The following is a 21,520-nucleotide window of genomic DNA, read 5'->3' on the forward strand; positions in this document are numbered from 1 at the left end:
CGCGCGCACAGGGAAGAGAAAACAAAATAATGAGGGGAGAGTAGCTAGATAGGTCGAGTGCACGGGCGCGCGCCGACGGCCGCCGAGAGCGGGAAGGGTGGAGCTGGATGCTAGCGAGTGGGGTCCGTCTCAGTCCCGAGCCTGGCCGTGTTGTGGACGCGGCGGCAGGTTCAGTTCCCGGTGGTGGGGCCGGCGCTGCTTCCGTCGCCGGTTATAGTAGCAGCGGCAGCAGCAGTAGCAGTGAAACCGTCGCGTCGTTGCCAGGAAAGATGAGCCTTTCTCCGAAGGAACTGACGAGCCTGCTGAGCATCGTGTCTGAGGAGGCCGGAGGCAGCACTTTTGAGGGCCTCTCTACCGCCTTCCACCACTACTTTGGAAAGGCCGAGCATTTCCGCGTAGGCTCAGTCCTGGTGCTGCTGCTGCAGCAGCCGGATCTGCTGCCCACACCACCGCAGCGCCTGACTGCCCTCTACCTACTCTGGGAGATGTACCGCACCGAGCCGCTCGCTGCAAACCCCTTCGCCGCCATCTTCGCCCACCTCTTGAATCCGGCGCCCCCAGAGCGCGTCCCCGCCGGCTCGGGGCCCGGAACTGCAGGGAGCGGCGGCGGGGACGAAAACGAAAGGCCGCCGCTGTCAGGTAGCTCTCTCACCTGGCCTCCGCTTGGCCCAGGGCGAATAACCATGGGGTCGGCCCCTTTTGCCATTTCGGTAAAAGCCTAGACCTCCTATGGTACTTAAAAAGATGAAACTTGTTTTGAAATGGGGGACGAAGCAACATGAATTCTTTGAAGGCTGGGTTGTACTATCTCAGTGTTTCTCAACCTTGACAATTTTAAGGCATGTGGACTTCAATTCCCAGAATTCCACAGCCAGCATTGCTGGCTGTGGAATTCTGGGAGTTGAAGTCCACATGCCTTAAAATTGTCAAGGTTGAGAAACATTGTACTATCTGAACATTTTGCAACTTCTCCCTCTTTTAAACTGAGTGGTCAACCCTAGTTCAGAAGACTCAACCAGATTGAGAGGAATAATTTCTCTGTTATCAGGAGTTCAATATATCCCTCTTGCCTCTTGATACGTGACATAATTTTAAATGTAATTGCAATAACTGCTTCTCCTGTAATCCTTCATTAATTCTTTTCGAATATCTCAGTTTCCAACTTTGATTGTTGCTGAGACTGAGATCCCCAGTTTAATGCTAAATATGACCTGATGAAAGATTGGAAAACATTCCTATTCTGTTCTAATTTAACCATTTCTGTGTTATATAACCTACAGGTTTTGGTATAAAAATGCACAACATGAAAGTAGACAATTGATGAATAGGTAGCATGTATTCTGTGGTAATCAGCATGCTTTTCGTTAATAGAAGTATTTGTACAGCAACATCATAAATACACATAAATATCAAACATGACTTTGAACTACATTTGGAAATTAGGTCTCATACTGGAAGTAACATTTCCACTGTCCTTTGTATGTAATTGTTGACTAGAAAGTGATTAATAACAGCTAATGATTTGTTTAGATCACGGTTGTCAAACTCGCCAAGTCACGTGACGTGTCGCGATGTATTGCGGCTCTTTTTGCACTGCCGGCAATGGGGTGGGTGCAGCTTCGGTATGATGAAACCGGCCCGCGGGCTGGCAGTTTGACACCCCTGGTTTAGATAAATGACAAATTGCCAGTTTGATTTTATCTATGGGTAAGATCAGTGAATTGTGGCAATAAATGAAGCTACAGGTAATGTTTTATATTTGTTGATATGAAGGAACACTTATTTGTGGAGCCAATGATATATGCATTATTATGGTCATGTGAGCAGCATTCTCTTCAGGTTGGGAAAGATGATGGTGGACTTTTTCCTGCCTTATTTACATTTTACCATCCATTATTTCTACCTCTTCTCTATGGTTCAGGTTCTCTTAGCTTAATTTACAGCTGAACAGAAGCTTCGTATTTCCTGTTATTGTATAATTTACTATACAAAAAATGAGATATTGCTTGTGAAAACCTAACTCAGTATTTTCTTAATGGACACTTCTACTCTGCTTACTTGATGGTCTTGAAGACAGAAGGAAAAATGTATTTTCACAATTCCCTCAATCCAGAACCTTACTTTTAGCACTGCCTGTGTCTCTCTTTCCACATTTTTCTGAATAGATTTTGGACAGCCTAGGGCAGAGGTCCCCAACCTTTTGTGCACCAGGGACTGGTTCCGTGGAGAAAAGTTTTTCCGCGGACTAGAGAGTGGGTTTGTGTGCTGGCTGCATCCCATGGATGGGGCTTTGCTTGTTTGTGCGGACCGGTTGCTGGCATGCTGCCGCCCGGTATCGGTCCACGGACTGGGGCTTGGGGATCCCTGACCTAGGAAACCTGGATTACCAGATAGCAATAGCAATAAGACTTATATATCACTTCACAGTGCTTTAGAGCCCTCTCTAAGCAGTTTATAGAGTCAGCATATTGTCCCCAACAATCTGGATCCTCATTTTACCGATCTTGAAAGGATGGAAGGCTGAGTCAATCTTGAGCCTTTGAGATTTGAAATCAATCTGAGTCAATCTTGAGCCTTTGAGATTTGGCAGTTGGCAGTCAGCAGACTTCCATCATGGCTCTAGATCAGTGATGGCGAACCTTTTAGAGACCGAGTGCCCAAACTGCAACCCAAAACCCACTTATGTATCGTCGGGTGCCGGGTGGGCGTGGCCCATTGGGTGGGTGTGGCTGCAGTGGTAATGGCAGACTGGGTGGCACTAAAAAGTTCAATCAATCCCAACTTTGCGAGATCTTTTTTTCCCCGCAAGAAGTTGAAATTGATTGATTGATTGAACCGGCGGCGGAGGCCTAAAGCGAAAAGGTTTTATAAAACCCAGCTGAAGGCCTAGGACTGGGGCGAGGGCGTGTGTGCCCACAGAGAGGGCTCTGCGTGCCACCTGTGGCACGCATGCCATAGGTTTGCCACCACGGCTCTAGATGGATGGTTGGATGGTGAGAATCCCCTTTCCCTGCTTTTACCCCAAGAATTTCACTGAATTCATACTTTTCTGGATTGAGCTCACAACAATAAAAATGCTATAACTTCTTTGAAAAATGCTACTACTATAAAATAACTTCTTTTGTTTTTAGGCTTTTTGCCCCCTATTACTCCACCAGAAAGGTTCTTCCTTTCTCAGCTGATGTTGGCCCCTCCTAGAGAACTCTTCAAAAAGACTCCAAGACAGATTGTGTCAATGGATGTAGGAAATATGGGCCAATCTGTAGATATAAGCGGTCTTCAGTTAGCATTAGCAGGTAACAAATCATTTCTACAGACGTTTTTAATGAAAATATGAAATGTGATTAAACTTGCATGTGAATATAGGGAGTCCTCAACTTACAACAGTTCATTTGGTGACTGTTCAAAGTTACACGGCAGTGAAAAATGTAACTTATGACATTTTTCACACTTAAGACCATTGCAGCATTCCCGTGGTCATGTGTTCAAATTTCGGATGCTTGGCAACTGACTCATTTATGATGGTTGCAGTATCCCAGGGTCATGTGATCCCCTTTTGCCACCTTCTGACAAGCAAAGTCAATGTGGAAGCCAGATTCACTTAATGACCATGTTGCTAACTTAACAGTGATTCACTTAACAACTGTGACAAGAAAAGTTGTAAAATGAGGCAAAACTCACTTAACTAATGTCTCATTGAGCAACAGAAATTTTGGGCTCAATTGTGGTCATAAGTCGAGGACTCCCTGTATTTTTCTTTTTCCTCATAACTCCATAGCACATTTTTAGTTTTGCCTGAAGTTAATCATATGGGTTTCTGCAATATTAATTATGTATAGTTTTGGAGAAATAATTTTTGACATATTAGAAGGTAAATGATTTCCAATTTGGTATGGAGTTGCTGTCTGTTTTTGTTCATAAATCAACAAAGCACACAAGCAATATATAGTTTTGTCATTATTTGAAAACCAACACCCTATACTTAAAATAAAAAATTCCCTTTTAGAAACTTTCTTTATAGAAATATTGATTCTATATGTGATGGGTCATTTGTGCACCGTGAGAATAGCAAATCCGGGTTCAAGTTCTAAGCCTTTGCTATGTTAATATCTATTATTGAAATGACAAATATTCTAAAATGCAATGTGCTTGTATAAGGGCTGTGATAGAACTTCTAAAATTGCCTTTTGTGTGGTTCATAGTTATATATATATTTTTAAACAGTCCCACAAATTCATATTCCTTACAAGCTTGTCCCCCCCAAGAACTCACTTATTTATGAAATTTTATACTAATATTGTTGACTATAGAATACTTCATTAGTGCAAGGTAAAGGAGATTTACTATTTTCCCTGCTTAGAGAAGAGAGAGTTATAATTGAGTTGATGCTGAGGTTGTATTATCAGATTAATTTTTTTTTAGCTCTTGACCCTAGCTATAAACTTGAAGTTTTCAAACTCTTTCTTGTAGCAAGCTGACTTGAAACTCATATCAATCAGTACTATGGTCATACTGAGATTAGAATCTATTCTCATAATATTTTTATAAAGATGAATGAAACTATGAACAACTTTAATTTTTAATCTGATTCTTAGATTATTAGTTAGATATTTTAGTGGACCTGGTTATTTGAACATCAGACTCTTTCCCCTTTATTTGTTCTATTTACCTTCTTGCTCTCAAAGAGCTCTAGAGAATTTGAAAATTTGCATGCTGTTTTGTGGCCTTGAGGACCTAATAAGGAAATTGCTCTGATGTTTTTTTTTTCTGAAGACTAACATGGCTACCTTTGCTTTTCACCTAAAGAAAATATAGTGTAAGTAACACATGAGCTTATTTTTTCTAATCTTTATCAGAAGTGTGAGAAAGGCATGGATAGTAGCTTCATGCCATTTATATCAGTAAGCATAGCTCACACATTACAGTAGTAAATTAATTTTGGTGGACCCTTCTATAAGCAGCTATTTGCAATATACATTATAGAATGATGGCTAAATTCATTCTCTTTCTTTTGAGGTTTAAAAAAGTAACTGCTCACTGTATCTTGGGAAGAGTGATCTAATCTTAATATTTACAGTGGATTTTTTGTTGTTGTTATTCTGTCTCTTACTGTTAAAATAAATCTACCATTACAATTATAGACTGTCATTTCTTTTTCAGTGGGCAAACATACAAAATCAGCAGGGAATTAAATAATTTTTTCTCTCACTGTAGAAATTAATTCTGTGGGATTATTGAAACACAGTTCAAAATAATATATTGAATGAAACTGACACAATCAAAATCTTTCTTAAAAATTAACCCTGAACATCGACACTACACATGCTTGCATTTTATTTTGTTTTATATCTAAGTCTGTCCTTTTTAAAGTAAAGATAATTTTGTTATAAACAGTAGTGGTATATAAGTCTGTCTCCAAACAATAAAAATATTAGATTTTTTCTATAGCTGTCAGCAAATTAGTTACCATTTAACTGCCAGTGGTACCTCAGTACTGTTCATTAATTGATTCTTGAAGGTGCGATGAGTACCAAAAATGATAAGTAACAAACAAATGTTTCCCATAAGGAATAATGTAGTGAATCACAAGACAACTGACATTGACAAGTTCTAGCTTATCCATTGAGTACCAAACAAATGATGAGTACTGGGACAAAATTTTTCCATCAAAATGCTTTGAGTACTAAATTTAATGAGTTTCAAATCAGTTGGGTACCTAGGTGCCACTATATTTAGAAACTTTGGCTCTGGGACAGGTGCCAAATTTTAAGTTTAAAAACTGTAGTGGAATGATTTGATGTTTTATAAATGTAATATGTGGAGACAAAATGTTTCCTTTTCAGCTATGAAGAATGCTGTATAAAGGCTAAGAATAACATTGTTGCTTCATAGAAACCACAGGGTTTTTATCTCTTAAGAGGCGTAAACAAGAGAACAATAAAATTCTGCAAACATGCAGGAAGTGTTATAGAGCTCAAAATAGTAATAGTGACGTTGTGATAATCATCTTGTTAATTCAAATAACTGAGTATTTATTTACAGAATAATTTGTGTAAACTATTTTGTCCACCAATAGTCACTTGTTGGAAACTCAGCTGTATCTCTAAAAATAAAGTAGCATGGTCAAAGAGCTGTTAGAGATTAAAAGTTTTGGATTTTAAAGAAGAAATGATTTATTTATTTGTATTTGTAGTTATTTTATAAGTATCTCAAGGCAGCAAACAGACCTTCCTCCTCACAAAACAATCCTGTGAAGTGATTTGGGCTGAGAGAGAGTGACTGGCCCAAGGTCACCCAGCTGGCTTTCATGACTAAGGTGGGACTAGAATTCATGGTCTCCTGATTTCTAGCCTGGTGTCTAATTTTTACAGCTAATCCTAATTTCTCATTAACAGAAATAGTGTAAATTTGTCACAAGTTTATTCTTGTTCTTGTGATTCAAGATTTGGGAAAATGAAATTGAATTAATTTTTCTTTCAGAACGTCAGTCTGAGCTGCCAACACAAAGTAAAGCTAGCTTTCCTAGTATTCTCAGTGATCCTGATCCAGATTCTTCAAATTCTGGGTTTGACAGCTCTGTTGCATCCCAGATTACTGAAGCCTTAGTGAGTGGGCCAAAACCACCTATTGAAAGTATGCATCATTTTGGAATATTTATTATAGAATTACAACATAAGAATTAATCATTTATTTTCCATTCCTTATTTCTGTTCATGTTCATATTTGAAAATAGCGGTTGTAGTTACTGTTGTTCATATGAATGTAGTCCTTCAGTTTGAAAAGCAGAGGATAAAGAAAAGATAGTTGCATATTTTCCATTATGGCTTTTAAGGTTGAACATGGAGCAGTGCCTTAGCTACTATATTGACTTTGCATGAACCTGTACTATATTCTACCGTTTATATTGATATTTTATATTGTATTATATTATATTTTATTTAGAGTTACAATTGTTTTTGTAGGGCCTTAAATTCTGTTCCTTATGCTTTGATTTTCCAGAATATAGTTTTGTTGGGCAGAATGGCATGGTGACATATTTCTATTTTATTACTAACTCAATTGGCATTGGAGAGTTTTATAAAGGATATCTCTGCAAAAATGCTGCTTTATATAAAATTAGAGTCAATAAGTGCTAAGAAAGATGAGCATAGAAATATGCTGGTCTAGATGCTTGAGATTGTCAGTTTCTGGAATAGATTAATACACTATACTACATGTTGCAAAGTAAACTACAAAGAATAATATAATGTATTATATATAAAATATAGAAGCATAGATCATACACTTGGGAACATTTTGATTGCTGGGTAAATATTTTAAAAGAGATATTTTTAAAAAAGAATGTAATATATTTTTCCAGGTCATTTTCGACCAGAATTTATCCGCCCACCACCTCCACTCCATATTTGTGAAGATGAATTAGCTTGGTTAAATCCAATAGAGCCAGATCATACAATTCAGTGGGATAAGTCAATGTGTGTTAAAAATAGCGCTGGACTGGAAATCAAACGAATCATGGCCAAAGCATTCAAAAGTCCTTTGTCATCACAGCAACAAACGCAGGTATGTTGTCAATTGCTGACTTGTTTAATTCTATTAAAATAATATCTTAATTTTAACAAAATTAAAGCTAGCTCAAGTTTACTAGAACCCCAAGATTGTGATATAAGATTAACAGTTCAGTAATCACATCAAAAAGTAAAAATTAACATTCCCTATAACCTTTCTATGAGATGCTGCTTTAAGATTATTGTCTTGACTTGACTTATATGCTGCCTTGCTATTGAAATTGAGAACTCAAAGCACTTTTCAATGTTCACCTCTGTAAACCATGGGAGTGACAAGATCCATCAGATGGTAGAGCAGTGGTTCTCAACCTTTTTAATGCCGCGACCCCAACCGGTCGTAAATCGAGGACTAAACCAGTCGTAAGTCGAGGACTAAATCGGTCGTAAGTCGAGGACTACCCAACCGGTCGTAAGTCGAGGGCTTTCCCTGCCCGGGAGCGCCGCACATGCGTGGTTCCGCCCCCTGCGCCGGCCGAGGCGTAGCTGGCAAGGGGCAGAGACGGAGCAGGCCGACCACCAGCTGGCCCAGCCCAAGGGAGGTAAGGCACCCGCCGAAAAAGGGGAAAAAAATGGCGGACAAAAAAAATGGCGGACAGCCTTGCTTGGCAACCCCCGTGAAATGGTCGATCGACCCCAAATGGGGTCCCGACCCACAGGTTGAGAACCACTGTGGTAGAGGTTGTAAAGGCACAATCCAATCTAAAGCTGTTTTCTCTTCTTGAGCACAGGTTCTTTCTTGAGCACAGGTTCTCCTCAGGGCTGTGTCTTAAGTCCGCTGCTGTTCACCCTGTTGACCCATGACTGTTGTGCTAGGTTTGCCACCAACCATATTGTGAAGTTCGCAGATGATACAACAGTAGTGGGCCTTATTCAGGATGACAAGATGTCAATAATTACTGTGATTTCTCTATAATTTTATTTTAACTAGTAATTTAGATAAATAAACTAAGTTGAAAGGTAATCTCTTAATTGTTAATACTTAAACTGTTTTTCATTTTTAAAATGCAGCTTCTTGGAGAATTGGAGAAAGATCCTAAGCTTGTTTACCATATTGGCCTCACTCCTGCCAAATTGCCTGATCTGGTGGAAAACAATCCTTTAGTAGCTATAGAAATGCTGCTTAAATTAATGCAGTCAAGTCAGATAACTGAATACTTTTCAGTATTAGTCAACATGGACATGTCTCTACATTCAATGGAAGTTGTAAATCGGTAAGTAAAATGCTTTTATTACTATATATATTTAATTAAACAAGTTTGATTTTTCAACATCTATATGAAGCTAGTTTGCAAAATTCCATCACAGTTTTCTCTCATGAAGAAATTATACTTTGAATGATTGTATTAGTGAAGTAGATGTAGTCCTCAACTTATCACTGGAACCAGAATTTCAGTTGCTAAGCAAGTCAGTTGTTAAATAAATTGCACCCAATTTTATGATTTTTTTTGATCCAGTTAAGTGAATCACATGGTTGTTAAGCGAATCTATTGCTTGTTGGAAGCTGGCTGGGAAAGTTGCAAATGGTGATATGACCTTGAGACACTGCAACCATCATGAACACATGCTGGTTGCCAAACATCTGAATTTTGATCACATGACCAGGGGGATGGTGCATAAGTGTGAGGACCAGTCATAAGTCACTTTTTTCAGTGCCATTGTAACTTCAAATGATTACTAAACAAATAGTTGTGAGTCAAGGACTATCTATAATTTGATCTTCACACATTCTGTGGAAAATAAGTTGTAGTTTGGAATATAATCTAAAACCCTAAGCCAGTGATGGCGAACCTTTTAGAGACCGAGTGCCCAAATCGCAAACCAAAACCCACTTACTTATCGCCAGGTGCCAGGTGGGCGTGGCCTACTGGGTGGGAGTGGCTGGGTCATGGCAGATTGGGTGTGGCCAAGGTGGGCGTGGTCACCTCGATGTTGCTCGTGGGGAGGGATGCCTGTGGGGTCCGGGCAGGGTTGGGGGAGATCCAGGGGGTCTCTGGCAGGTGGGGCGGTGGGCAGGAGGCTCATCCTGCAGGATGAGGCAAGGCAAGGCAAGGTAGGGTGGGGGAGCCATTGTCGCAGGGCAAGGCAAGGCAGGGGCCGGGGTGGCTGCTGCCTGACACCATTGGCCCTCGCACACAGAGGCCAGTGAGCGTATGGGGGCCGACAGTGTCCGTCAGCAGCCACAACCCCACTCTGGGGCTCCACAGCCCGCCGCCAGCAGTTCAGAGAAGCCGCCTCTGAGCTGGACGGCCAGCCGACAGCTGAGGAGGCGATGCAGCGGGTCGTGCCCAGAAAAAGAGCATGCGAGGCCGGCCAGGAGGGATGGGACGGGGGGGGGGAGGGAAACCAGCTATGCTGGGATGCATGGGACCTTGGCGAGTTAGTGGGCAGCTGGTTGAAGAGGGATGGTTGCCATCTCTGGGGCATGGTGTGCGTGCCCACAGAGAGGGCTCTGAGTGCTGTCTCTGGCACGCGTGCCATAGGTTCGCCACCACTGCCCTAAGCCCTTGACCCTTTGAGATATTAGGACAATGATCACTATAGGTTAGTTTACGTTCCACTCTAGTAACATCCTTGTTTTCCTGTATAAATGGCTAATTGTGATTATGGGAGGTACTTTATAATTATCCTTTCATTGGTGTTCTGATTGCAGTTTCAGATGCTATATTAGGATAGAGCAGATCTTGTCTATATGCATGGGAGGGAGAATATTGGGGAAAGAGAATTGTAAGGAGTCTTGCATGGAAGTGATGTTCTAATGAGAGACACTGCAATTATTTAATTGGACTCAAACACAGTTACTCTGTAATTTTTATATCAGGACAATTTGTATTGGTGATTCTTTGAGATAAATTTCAGCGATATTTACTCTTTGGTACTATGATTAACACAGTAGCTGTTCAAATGTAATATTTGACTACATTCAGTTTATAAAAAGCCAATATTCAAACATGCTATAGTGATACATAATGGCATCTTATGGTGTGACTGAAAACAATTGTTCATTCTTTTGAAGACTGCAAAGTTTCCTTTCCCTTGATGATGGGAAAGATAACATTCTAAATGGAATATTTTGATGTGAACTATGAGTAGCAGCTTTTGAGAGTCAATCAGAAAAATATATTCATATATCCATAATCTAACCAATAATTATTATTTAGCTGCATTCTGAGGAAGGATAGATATTACATTCACTGGGTGTCCTCTACCACAGCATGTTATTTTGGTCCGTTTAAATATTTTATGTATTATAACATTTAATAATAGTATTGTTAGTCATGCTAGATGCTTTAGTTTAACAAAAAAAGATATAACCAATATTTTGAATGAAATATGGCAACAGTCGTATATAATCACTCAGAACTACTGTTCCCCTTCTAGTTGAAAAATTTAAAAGCTTCATGTGGATAGTGTTTAGAGTACTAATCAATCATCTTTTTAAAATTAGGATAAATGTTGCCTCTTCTATCAGAATATCTTAGCTGTATTCTATCTTAGGTATAAACTTGCAGTATAAATTGAGATATAATGGAAATTATTTATAAATTAGCTATAACTGAATGAAGTACAATGAAGAATGATTAACTCTTGTTAGGGCCTATACACTTTTTATGTATTTTGTATAAATTGGGCAAGATAATTGGTGAAAGATGAATTAGTGGACAAAAATAAGCAGTCCAAAATGGCTTAAATCAGTGGCTCTCGACCTTTTCTATACCCTGCACCCCTAGAACGCTTCTGATATATTCTCGCACCCCTTACAAAAGTTCGAAATAATGGCAGTGAATTATGAATATACACTATAATTTTGAAAACCCAAGTTTTTGCACCCCCTGGAATATCGTTTTGCACCCCCAGTTGGAAACCTCTGGCTAAAGGAACAGAATGTTTAGAAGCACAGAATATAATAGAACAAGAATACAATGTATATATTAATAAAAAACAGCAAAATAAAGTTTTTTAGAAAATATTTTTGTATCATGCCTTTATTATTTTTATAAATAACTAAAGATGATGAATATATCTAATATTCCTTCTTTGTCCTATTTTACCCATAACAATCGTATGAAGTGGGTTAGGTTGAGACTAATTGGCCCAAGGTCATCCAGCTGGCTTTTCGTGAGGGACTAGAACTCAGTGTTACGATTTCTAAGCTGATGCCTTAGCCACTAGGCAAACTGGCTCTCTGTTATGATACAACTGAAGTGACAGATGGATTATCGGCAAAGATGGCCAATTTGAAAATAATTAACTTCTAAATATTTAACAGGCTCACTACAGCAGTTGATCTTCCTCCAGAATTTATTCATCTTTATATATCCAATTGTATTTCTACTTGTGAACAAATTAAGGATAAGTATATGCAGGTAAGTGTCCAAAAACATACTATAGTCTTTTTGAATAAAATAATTGAAAATGCAGCATTTGACACAGAAAGAATTCAGGGAAGCAAAATATATTGTAGCAGAGTTTAAGAACTGCAAAAACCCTCTTGACTAAAAAAATAGATGTTAGTTCCTTATGTTTTTATCATATTTCACGTACAGCATACAGTATACACATAAGATGTTGCATACATAGAAGACCAAGGGCAGAAACAAAAATCACAGAAATAGTCATTTAAGTTTCTTCAGAATATAAACATAATAGCAAAATTCTGTTCATCTCTATACTTTAAATATTTGTCTACAATGAATTGAGCAGAATACTTCAGTGCCTCTGTATAAATTTGCTTATTCATATGCTTAAATATGTTGACAGCCAAAATACAAAAACAGTCATTGCTGCAAAGAACTTTCTGGTTGGATAAGAATGTTGCTTTGATAGATAAATGTAGCCCTGTAGTTTCTGAATATTTTTCACAATTCAAGGGTCCATAACCCTATTGGTTTTACATTTGAAGGAGGATTTTAACCTTTTGAAATATTTATATTTGTATTGATATTTATCTCTTCCCATTTGAACAAAGATGTTTTCTCCAGATTTTTCCCCTTTAAAGGGTGAGATGTTGAGCCTATGCTCCACTTACATGTCAGATTTTATTAGTATGCCATTTTCCTGACCTTGATGAATGCAGACATTCCTTAACTGAACTATAGGGAGAAAGGAAGATGACTTTGATGGAGACATGCAATATCCATTGCCTACGCAAATTAAGTCCACAATGAAATAACACCCAGAAGCAGCTCAGGCAGATACCTCCCCAATTCAGAATTTGTTGCAATATTTTATATCTCAATAAAAATAGCCTACCTATGGAGTTGATTTTTACTTAGTGGGGCTGACATCAGATGACCAATCATTTGATGATGTACAATGACAGTACTCTCAAGGTGAATCTAGATTGGAAATTGAATGAAAGAACAACTTAATCTATTCCTGCTTTTCCCCTAATCTTAAAACTTCAGATAATGGTGCATATTGTGAGGATAAATGAGTCATTTGCTGCTTTCACCATCCTTACAGGAGACATCACTATGAAGATAATAGCTTTTTGAAGTTTTACGTAAGAAACTACTAGATCTATTAAGAGACTTCACTGTTAGCTATTCTGCTTATCATGGAAGAAACTCATTTTTGATCATTCCTGTTTTACATTAATTCCCTGTTCTAGAGATAACATTTCTGCATAAAGTCAACCATCACGTATTCTTGCACAAATCCTCTGGAATGACTTCTTTGATTAGTAAACTCTTACCAAAACATAAGGCAAATTTGGGAAAAGGTCATAAACTGCTTTTAGTCATCAGTTTCTTTTTTTCTTGTCACTTTTGAGGGAAGAGAAGAAGAAACAAAGTGGGAGATGTAATGCTTTGCTATTGGTATCTAGACAGGTGCATAACTTGTTTTCTTTTACAAAAACAGATTTATAAGCTTGTTTAGCATAGCCTGGATTATTACATTCATTAGAAAGAATAATCCACCATTAAATTGTGAGAAACCTATTAATGTAATATTTGCATATTTTTCATTATAATCTTTTCTGGTTGTAAGTAGTGAATATAAAAAGGGAAACAAAAAAGGCTTATTTCTAGAACATTAGAACAAAAAAATCCAATTTCACCTTGCCTTAATTTCTTTGAAACAGGTAGTCCCCAATTTATAACCACAATTGAGACCAGTATTGTTTTTAAGCAAGGTGGTTCATTTCTACCTGATTTTATGATCTTTTTTGCCGTGGTTGTTAAGTGAATCATTGCAGTTAAGTGAATCATGACATCATTAAGCAAATCTGGCTTTCCCCATTGATCTGGCTTGTTGGAAGCGAGCTGGAAAGATTGGAAATGGTGATCATATGACTTAAAAATGCAACTGTCCTAAAATACATGCTAGTTATCAAGTCCTAAATTTTGATCATGTAACTGTGGGGATGCACAGTTTATAACAATGGTTATAAATTTGAGGACTGGCTGTCACTTTTCATAACTTTAAAGGGCCACTAAATGAAGGGTTGCAAGTTGAGAATACTTGTAATTCGGAGGTAATTTGAAATAATGGCAACATTTCAGCAAATACTTATGTGCTATTAGGAATATCAGGAATATGTGCTATTAGGAATATTACAGAATTCTAAAATCTTGCAAACTTGGATAAATTATGAGTTGACTTGGCTTCTTCAAAGATTTTTTGCCATAATATCAAGATTATTCAAATGTTTCTTTTTAAAAAAACATTGTTTCTGTTTGCTTTAGAATCGGCTGGTACGTCTTGTTTGTGTATTCCTGCAATCCTTGATTCGAAACAAAATAATTAATGTACAGGACTTATTTATAGAGGTACAAGCCTTTTGTATTGAATTCAGCAGGATAAGAGAAGCAGCTGGACTTTTTCGATTGCTGAAGACACTCGACACTGGTGAAAATCCTTCAGAAACAAAGATGTCCAAATAAGACTGATTTGGAAGATTTTTTTTATTTGATTATTGTGAAAAAAATTCTGTATAGTTTTTTGTTGCTTGCAATTAAAATATTTGTGCTTTATTAATTAATGCCTTTCTGTTGAAGCTTTTGTTGATAGAACAACCTGAACTAATTTGAACTTTAAGTAAATTTAACCTGATGTTAAACCTGAAACTCTAGATGGGTGTCAACCTACCTAGCAAAATATTGTTATTGTCATCTGTGTCCCAGCTAATTTTTATTTTTAATCAGTTTTTTAAAAAATAAATTAGAAAAAGTTGAGAGCTTACATATTGCCAATTAACGGATCACCCACTAAAAATGATAAACTCCGGACCCAAGAATCATTCTTGCAAAGGTAACAGGCTGCTATGGAGCTTTAGAACAGGGGTGTCAAACTCGCAATGTCACGAGACGTGTTGCAGCTTTTTTTCCATTGCTGGCAATGGGGTGGGCGCGGTTTTGCTATGATGCATCCGGCCGGCAGTTTGACACCCCTGCTTTAGAACATCTCCTTTTAAAAGACGCTTCTTTTTCAAAATGCTACTAAAAGCTATGAGTAGATTGCTCTTTAAGTTTTTTGTTGAAGTATATGTTTGATTCAATCAAGTGCTTAACTAGGATTGTTTTGAACAAGTTTAAGATCAATGGCACATTAAACTCCTAGGATTTCCCAGTCAATATAAAATTGCTGAGAATACTGTGAATTTAACTATGCATCGGGAAATAGTGGCTGTCGATAATAGATCATGGCAGTGATCTTGCTAATGTGAAATACTGTATTTGCCTCTGATTGAGAAGTGGCATTTTGAAAGCGATTTATTAGCCTATCATTTACTGTGCAAAATGGTTAGTTAAACCTATAATAGTTTTATAGTTTTTCAGGAGTCTCCTACTGAATTATTATAGTTCATACTAAAACTTCACAAAAAATAAAAAAGGATATTTATAAATATAATGGGAGAAATTCATGCTATTTTTTTGGGCAAAAACATTTATTTTAAGGCACTCCTTCAATAACTTAGAATAAAAGATTGTTTTAAAGATACACAAGCAGTAATAAGTTCTAATGGTATAATAACAACTAATAATTAAGCCTTACACCTCATAAATTAGAACAGGATACTGTAAAGTTTTAATAATCAGTTTTGTACAACAAAAATAGATGTTTTGATATCTAATAAATATTCAGTTCAACATATTTTGACACTTTCAAGTCTTGTCAGAAAAAACTAATGTAATTCAGGATACTTCTATTTCATCTCCCAGGTATTTTTTATAGCCAATTGTCTTCTGAAAACGGATGTTCAAAAACACATTCAATTCTATTTCCAGAAGACACTTTCAAGGCATCATCAAATGGCAATCATTTTGACTTAATTAGTTCATGGGGGCTGTGTCTTATTGATCAATGCTGGGTATGCATAGATCAATGGTGCCTAAATTGGTGATATACTTACTGTATAGTGTTCTATAACAGATTAAGGAACATCTTAATGAGAACCCCATCCCCTTCATATAATATAAAAATGTAGCAGAAACATTTATTTTGCAATATACTTATTAGATTATTTATAAAAGTATCCTTTGGTCAGTAAACTTAAGTTTTGAAAAATTTCATTTTTATACAAAGGCAGAAATGGCTTATTTCCACCAATATTTTCTCTAGATCTCTGAAAAACTAAAGGCTGGGAAACAAGGAAATACCCTGCAAAATCATAATATAGTTAAAAAATAAATTCCTTGCACAAAACAACCTTAAACATTTGATTCCTAATCCTTTACAGCAGTGACCCCCAACCTTTTGGGGACCAGGGACCAGTTCTGTAGGGTTTTTTTTTGTGGACTGGAGGGGGCGTGGTTTCATGTGTTGCCTGCATTCCATGGACCAGGGATTGGGGAGCCTTGCTTTACAGAACCTAGGTAGCCTACTGATAAATACAGCAAAAAATCCAAGACATTTGCAAATAAAAGGACCTGCTTCTCGGGAGTTTATTTAAAACTAGTAGGTAGACAAAAACACAATAATATAGGTAAAAGGATTTATTTGACTTATAGTATTGGTCCATTTATTAACTGATTCTATTGAGATGTCTCTATTTTGGGCAGGAAGAGAATCAAGTACAAGGCTGTGCCTAATGCAGCAGCTGTTTACTTTGTAATCATTTAGTGAGGGGAAAAATTATTTGATCCCCTGCTGATTTTGTACGTTTCCCCACTGACAAATAATCAGTCTATAATTGTAATGGTAGGTTTATTTTAACAGTGGGAGGCAGAAGAACAAAAAAAATCCAGAAAAACACATTTCAAACAAGTTATAAATTGATTTGCATTTTAATGAGTGAAATAAGTATTTGATCTCCTATCAATCAAGATTTCTGGCTCCCAGGTGTCTTTTATACAGGTAACAAGCTGAGATTAGGAGCACTCCCTTTAAGAGAATGCTCCTAATCTCAGTTTATTACCTGTATAAAAGACATCTGTCCACAGAAGCAATCAATCAGATTCCAAACTCTCCACAATGGCCAAGACCAGAGTTGTCCAAGGATGTCAGAAACAAGACTGCAGACCTTGGGGCTTCTGGTTCTGCACAGCTAGAGCAACAGCCAAAAGATTGCGAAGATCTGTGCCCTACGGCTGATTTCTCTGGGGACCCTGAATGGGCCCAAAGCCACCCCAAAGAGGTGGCAAGGAAGCAGGGAAGCCTCGCTGATCCTGGGGAGACAGTGGTCGATCCCGACATCTGGGGAAAGCTCTCCAAAAACCGACAGTAGGCAGGCTAGTGTCATTCGTGACTCTAGCCCAAGCTACATGCAGCCAAAGCCAAAAAGCACTAAATTAAGCATGATTGTAAACAGCATGAGTGAACTGGATAAAAATATTGATTCTCTCTCTTCTACTTGACTGATTTCCTGAAAAAAAGAAAAAAACCCAGAAGTAAAAATCCTCTGAAAGTGAGGGGTGTGTGTGTTCTTTGCTCCACCCTCCTCTAAACGGAAGCGGCGAATTAAGTTTAGGGGGGGGAATACAGAAAATTGAAAGATGGACTAGTACTGATATCTAATGGTAGATGAAAATACTACCCTAAATATACAGCCCAGAAAGAAAAGCCTGTTGTGACCTTCAGGGCTTTGATTAAACAAAGAGCAGTTGTAACAAAAGAAAACATTGTGGACTATCTACAAAGTGAGAACTATAAAAGAAAAAAATTGACCTTCCTGGATTATAAATATTTTTTAAATTGTGACTTTAAAGTGGTCATTATGGAGCATCAGAGATCTGCAGAAAGAACATACCAAGAAAAAATAAATACTTACCAGGAGGAAATGTATGTTGTTACAACAAATGTAAATTATATTAATTTCAAACCATAAATTAAAAATGAATTTGAAAATTTAAATGAATGCATTCTCAATTTAACGTCACAACAATTAAATGATCAGAAAACAAAAAAAGAGAGATCATGTAAAGCAGACAACTGAATATAAACTAGTGGAGACTCAAGTGGAGGACTTACAAGAAACATTGAACATGGAAAAGATAAATTGTACTCTAAGACCACAAAGTAAATGTGAAGATAAGGAAAAAGATTTGACAAAATGGATTGCTGAGCTGTCGGGAGTACAAGAAATGGGGAGACAAGTGATGATGAAATCTTCACTGAATATGAAGGGACAAAATCTTTTTACAAAGACATGTTTGATTTGCCTACTATATCCACAACATTTACAAGATTATGGAAAGACTCTTTGATTCAACGGAATATATTGCTTGGGAAAGATGCTTGGCAAAAGAGGGCTAAAATGAGAATTGAGGAATTAGATGATGGGGTGTATCAGAGGGAATATTTAAAAATTAAACACTTGTTTGAATATGGTTGAAAAAATAGATTTTAGTTTAAGAGGGATGAACTGTCCAAGTAAGACAGTATTTTTTCTTTCCTTTTTTGATATGAGAAATAGAAAAATGTTTGGGATGATCAATATAAAGGAAATGTTTTAGATATTTAAATGTAATTGATTTTAAGAAAATTCCAATGGATAACTAAAAATGGGAAAAATGTTTTGAATAGAGTTAAAAGTTTAGATGATTGGATTTATTAAATGGAACATTTTATTAAACATAGGTTTAATTATGGGTAAAAAGAACAGAAAAAAATGGAAATAAATGTATATTAGCTCAAGAGGGATATGTATTTTAAGCAGTATATTATTTTCTTATTTTTCTCTCCCTTTTTTCCTCTTTCTTGTCTTTTCTGTTTTTCTTTTGTGTCTTTTTCTTACTTACTTTTTAAGACATGAAAATAGATTTAAATATGAGACTTCCGGTGAGCAGGCGACCTCGTCGGACGCAGCTGTAGCTGCCTCCCGCCTGTTTCGCGTAAAAGCCGTTTTGACAGCGAGCATTAGCTGTCAAACGGCTTGATACCTTTCCCCCGGGCATAAGGGGATCGGTGAGCTGCCCGGGGTAGGAGTTGAGTTCCCGAGTCGTCCGATGTGGACGATGTAGGTTAGAACTNTTATTTTGATCTTCCCTATACTTGGGTTGGATTGTGTGAAAGTGAACTTAAAATGGCGATGAATGATACTTTCTAGCAACAAGAAGTGAAAGTGATTTGGATTTCCGGTTTGGAACTTTTGTTACTTTTTATACTTTCACTATTTGTCCTGGATTAATTGTTTAAAAGACTCTCATATAGATTGAAATTTTTAACTGCTAACATGGCTTCGAGAAGATTGGTGCCTACAACTTCAAAAATTACATCCCCGACTTCCCAGCCGCTCCAACCAATTTCTAAGCCGGTTTCCCACCCGCCACCCCCGCCATCTTCTTCACCCCCACCGCCCTCTGGCAAAGAATTACAGGATTTTATGATCCAAATGACAGAGATGTTCCAAAAAATGGATTCTAAAATTGAAAATAAGATTGACCAATTAATACATCAACAACAAGAATTACTACAGAAACATGAGGGCTTTCGTTTGAATGTGACAACCGCTTTCCAAGGTTTGGCTGAATACGTGGATGGAGTGGCAGAAAGGGTGGAGGAAAATGAACAGAGGGCTGAAGCAAGCGAACAAAGACTGGACTTTGTGGAGGAGAGTTTGGAAAATGTTAAGGGTGATGTCTTGGTCGCTCAATTTCGGGATATGGAATACGCGATCCGGATCCGCGGGTTGGCTGAGGATCCAAAAGAAAATTTAAAAGAAATAATTTCAGAAGCATTTATGGATGCCCTGGCTTGTGGGCAAGAAATTCATGGGGAAATAGAACGTGTTTTTAGGGTGAATTCTTGGGTCGCTCGCCAGAGACATCTGCCAAGAGACGTGGTGGTCTATTTCATAAGAAAATCGAGACGGAATGAAATAATGCAGCTCTTTTTCCAACAAAGATTTAAGATTTTAAATCAAGATATTATTCTTTTAAAAGAAATTCCAGCGAAAATGCTTAAAGCGCGTCGAGATTATGCTTTTCTGGTGCAGGAACTTAAGAACAGGCAAATAATTTTTAGATGGGATGTACCGGTGGGCATAATTGTAACTGTGGCTGGTAAGCGTTACAGAATTAACTCGGTTAAAAAGGCAAAAGAATTTATGGCGTCCGTGTTGCAAGCAGAGTGTCCACCTACACCTCAAAAGGCTGATGTAGCTGAGCATTCGATTGTGGACCTCCCTTCTACTTCCGGCGTTAAGGAAGCAAATGGGCGTTTGAAAGATTATGGAAAAGAACAAAGAGTGACTCGTGCAGCTCACAGACGCAAGGAGAAGGAACAACTGACAGCCCGCCAAACAGCTGATAGCCCGCCACCTGCCGCTTCAGAGCCAGTAGGTGGCGCTCGACCTAAGGTCTTCGTTAAGTCTTATGCTTCAAGTATTGCTATAGGACTGAAATCTGCCAATGTTTAAAATATCATCTTGGAATGTGGGAGGGCTAAATACTCCCCACAAGAGACGTAAGATTTTTCATTATTTAAGACATTTTAACAATGATATCATATGTCTACAAGAGACTCATATTGTGGCTGAAGATCAAAAATTATTGTTAAATGCCAAGCTTGGAGATTTGTTTGCTGCACCTGCCTTAAAGAAAAAAGCTGGGGTTGCATTATATGTGAAGAAACATCTTACACCTATCTTAAAAGAGGCTGACAAGGAAGGAAGATTTTTATTTGTGGAAATAAATTTAAATGGAAGAAAGTGTTTAATAGTGGGGGTTTATGCTCCTAATCAATTGTCATCTCAAAAACTGTTTTATAGACAACTACACCAGAAAATTGTGGCTTTGGATTATAATTCCTTGATTGTCATGGGGGACTGGAATGGGGTACCTGATACTTTAAAAGATAAAAAAACAACTTCTAGAGATGTGGCCCTTTCCAGACTCCCGAAATCTTTCTTTGCAATGATGGAAGACTTGGAATTGGTGGATGTTTGGAGATCACAACACATGAATGAATGTGACTTTACCTTTTTCTCTCATAGACACGAGTCTTTCTCAAGGATTGACTTTGTTTTGATATCAACTGACCTACTTACTGACTGTAACAAAACCAAAATTTTTCCTAGAACTTTGTCTGATCATAGTATGGTATGGATAGAGATTGATCAACAAAAGAAGAGGAAATCCTGGAGAATAAATGAAAATTTGTTTAACTATGAGGACAAGGTTAAAGTCTTGAAGGAATACATGGAAAAAATTTTCCAACTTAATTTGAATAAGGACACTTCTATACATATTGTTTGGGATGCCAGTAAAGCCTACATGAGGGGCTTGTTAATTTCTATGAACAATGCACATAAACGTAAGCAAATTCAGAGTAGACTAAACTTGGAAAAAGAAATTGGGATTAAAGAAAAATTATCTCAGCGACCAACGGATATTAACTTGAAGGCTTCTATTAAAATGCTTAAAGATCAATTTAATATGTTAATTGCTGATCAGGTGGCCGCCAACTTGAAGTATATTAAACATAATACATTTGCTAATGCAAATAAACCAGGGAGATGGTTGGCTTACCAATTACGCAAAAGACAAAAAGCCAGACTTATATCTAAA

At 37.6% G+C, this 21,520-nt stretch overlaps 1 protein-coding gene across 1 annotated transcript; it reads left to right on the plus strand.

Moving 5' to 3' along the window:
• The first annotated feature begins 269 nt into the window (after positions 1–269).
• CNOT11 (CCR4-NOT transcription complex subunit 11) lies at positions 270–14,627 on the plus strand. The gene is made up of 7 exons (XM_015816747.2): positions 270–639; positions 3,132–3,296; positions 6,481–6,633; positions 7,361–7,563; positions 8,577–8,779; positions 11,836–11,932; positions 14,258–14,627. Exons 1-7 carry the CDS (start codon positions 270–272, stop codon positions 14,453–14,455), a joined length of 1,389 nt encoding a protein of 462 aa, XP_015672233.2. The 3' UTR covers positions 14,456–14,627.
• The last annotated feature ends 6,893 nt before the right edge of the window (positions 14,628–21,520 follow it).

This window comes from Protobothrops mucrosquamatus, unplaced genomic scaffold (genome assembly GCF_001527695.2).
Source record: "Protobothrops mucrosquamatus isolate PMUCROS unplaced genomic scaffold, P.Mucros_1.0 scaffold490, whole genome shotgun sequence".
Taxonomy (NCBI): domain Eukaryota; kingdom Metazoa; phylum Chordata; class Lepidosauria; order Squamata; family Viperidae; genus Protobothrops; species Protobothrops mucrosquamatus.

What these genes read in the sequence shown, in the direction of transcription:
- CNOT11 (XM_015816747.2), top strand. Translation starts at nt 270, where the DNA reads ATGAGCCTTTCTCCGAAGGAACTGACGAGCCTGCTGAGCATCGTGTCT. An exon ending in TCTTCAGTTAGCATTAGCAG is followed by an intron (nt 3,297 to 6,480) that starts GTAACAAATCAT and finishes TTTTTCTTTCAG; the next exon opens with AACGTCAGTCTGAGCTGCCA. An exon ending in GCCAAAACCACCTATTGAAA is followed by an intron (nt 6,634 to 7,360) that starts GTATGCATCATT and finishes ATATTTTTCCAG; the next exon opens with GTCATTTTCGACCAGAATTT.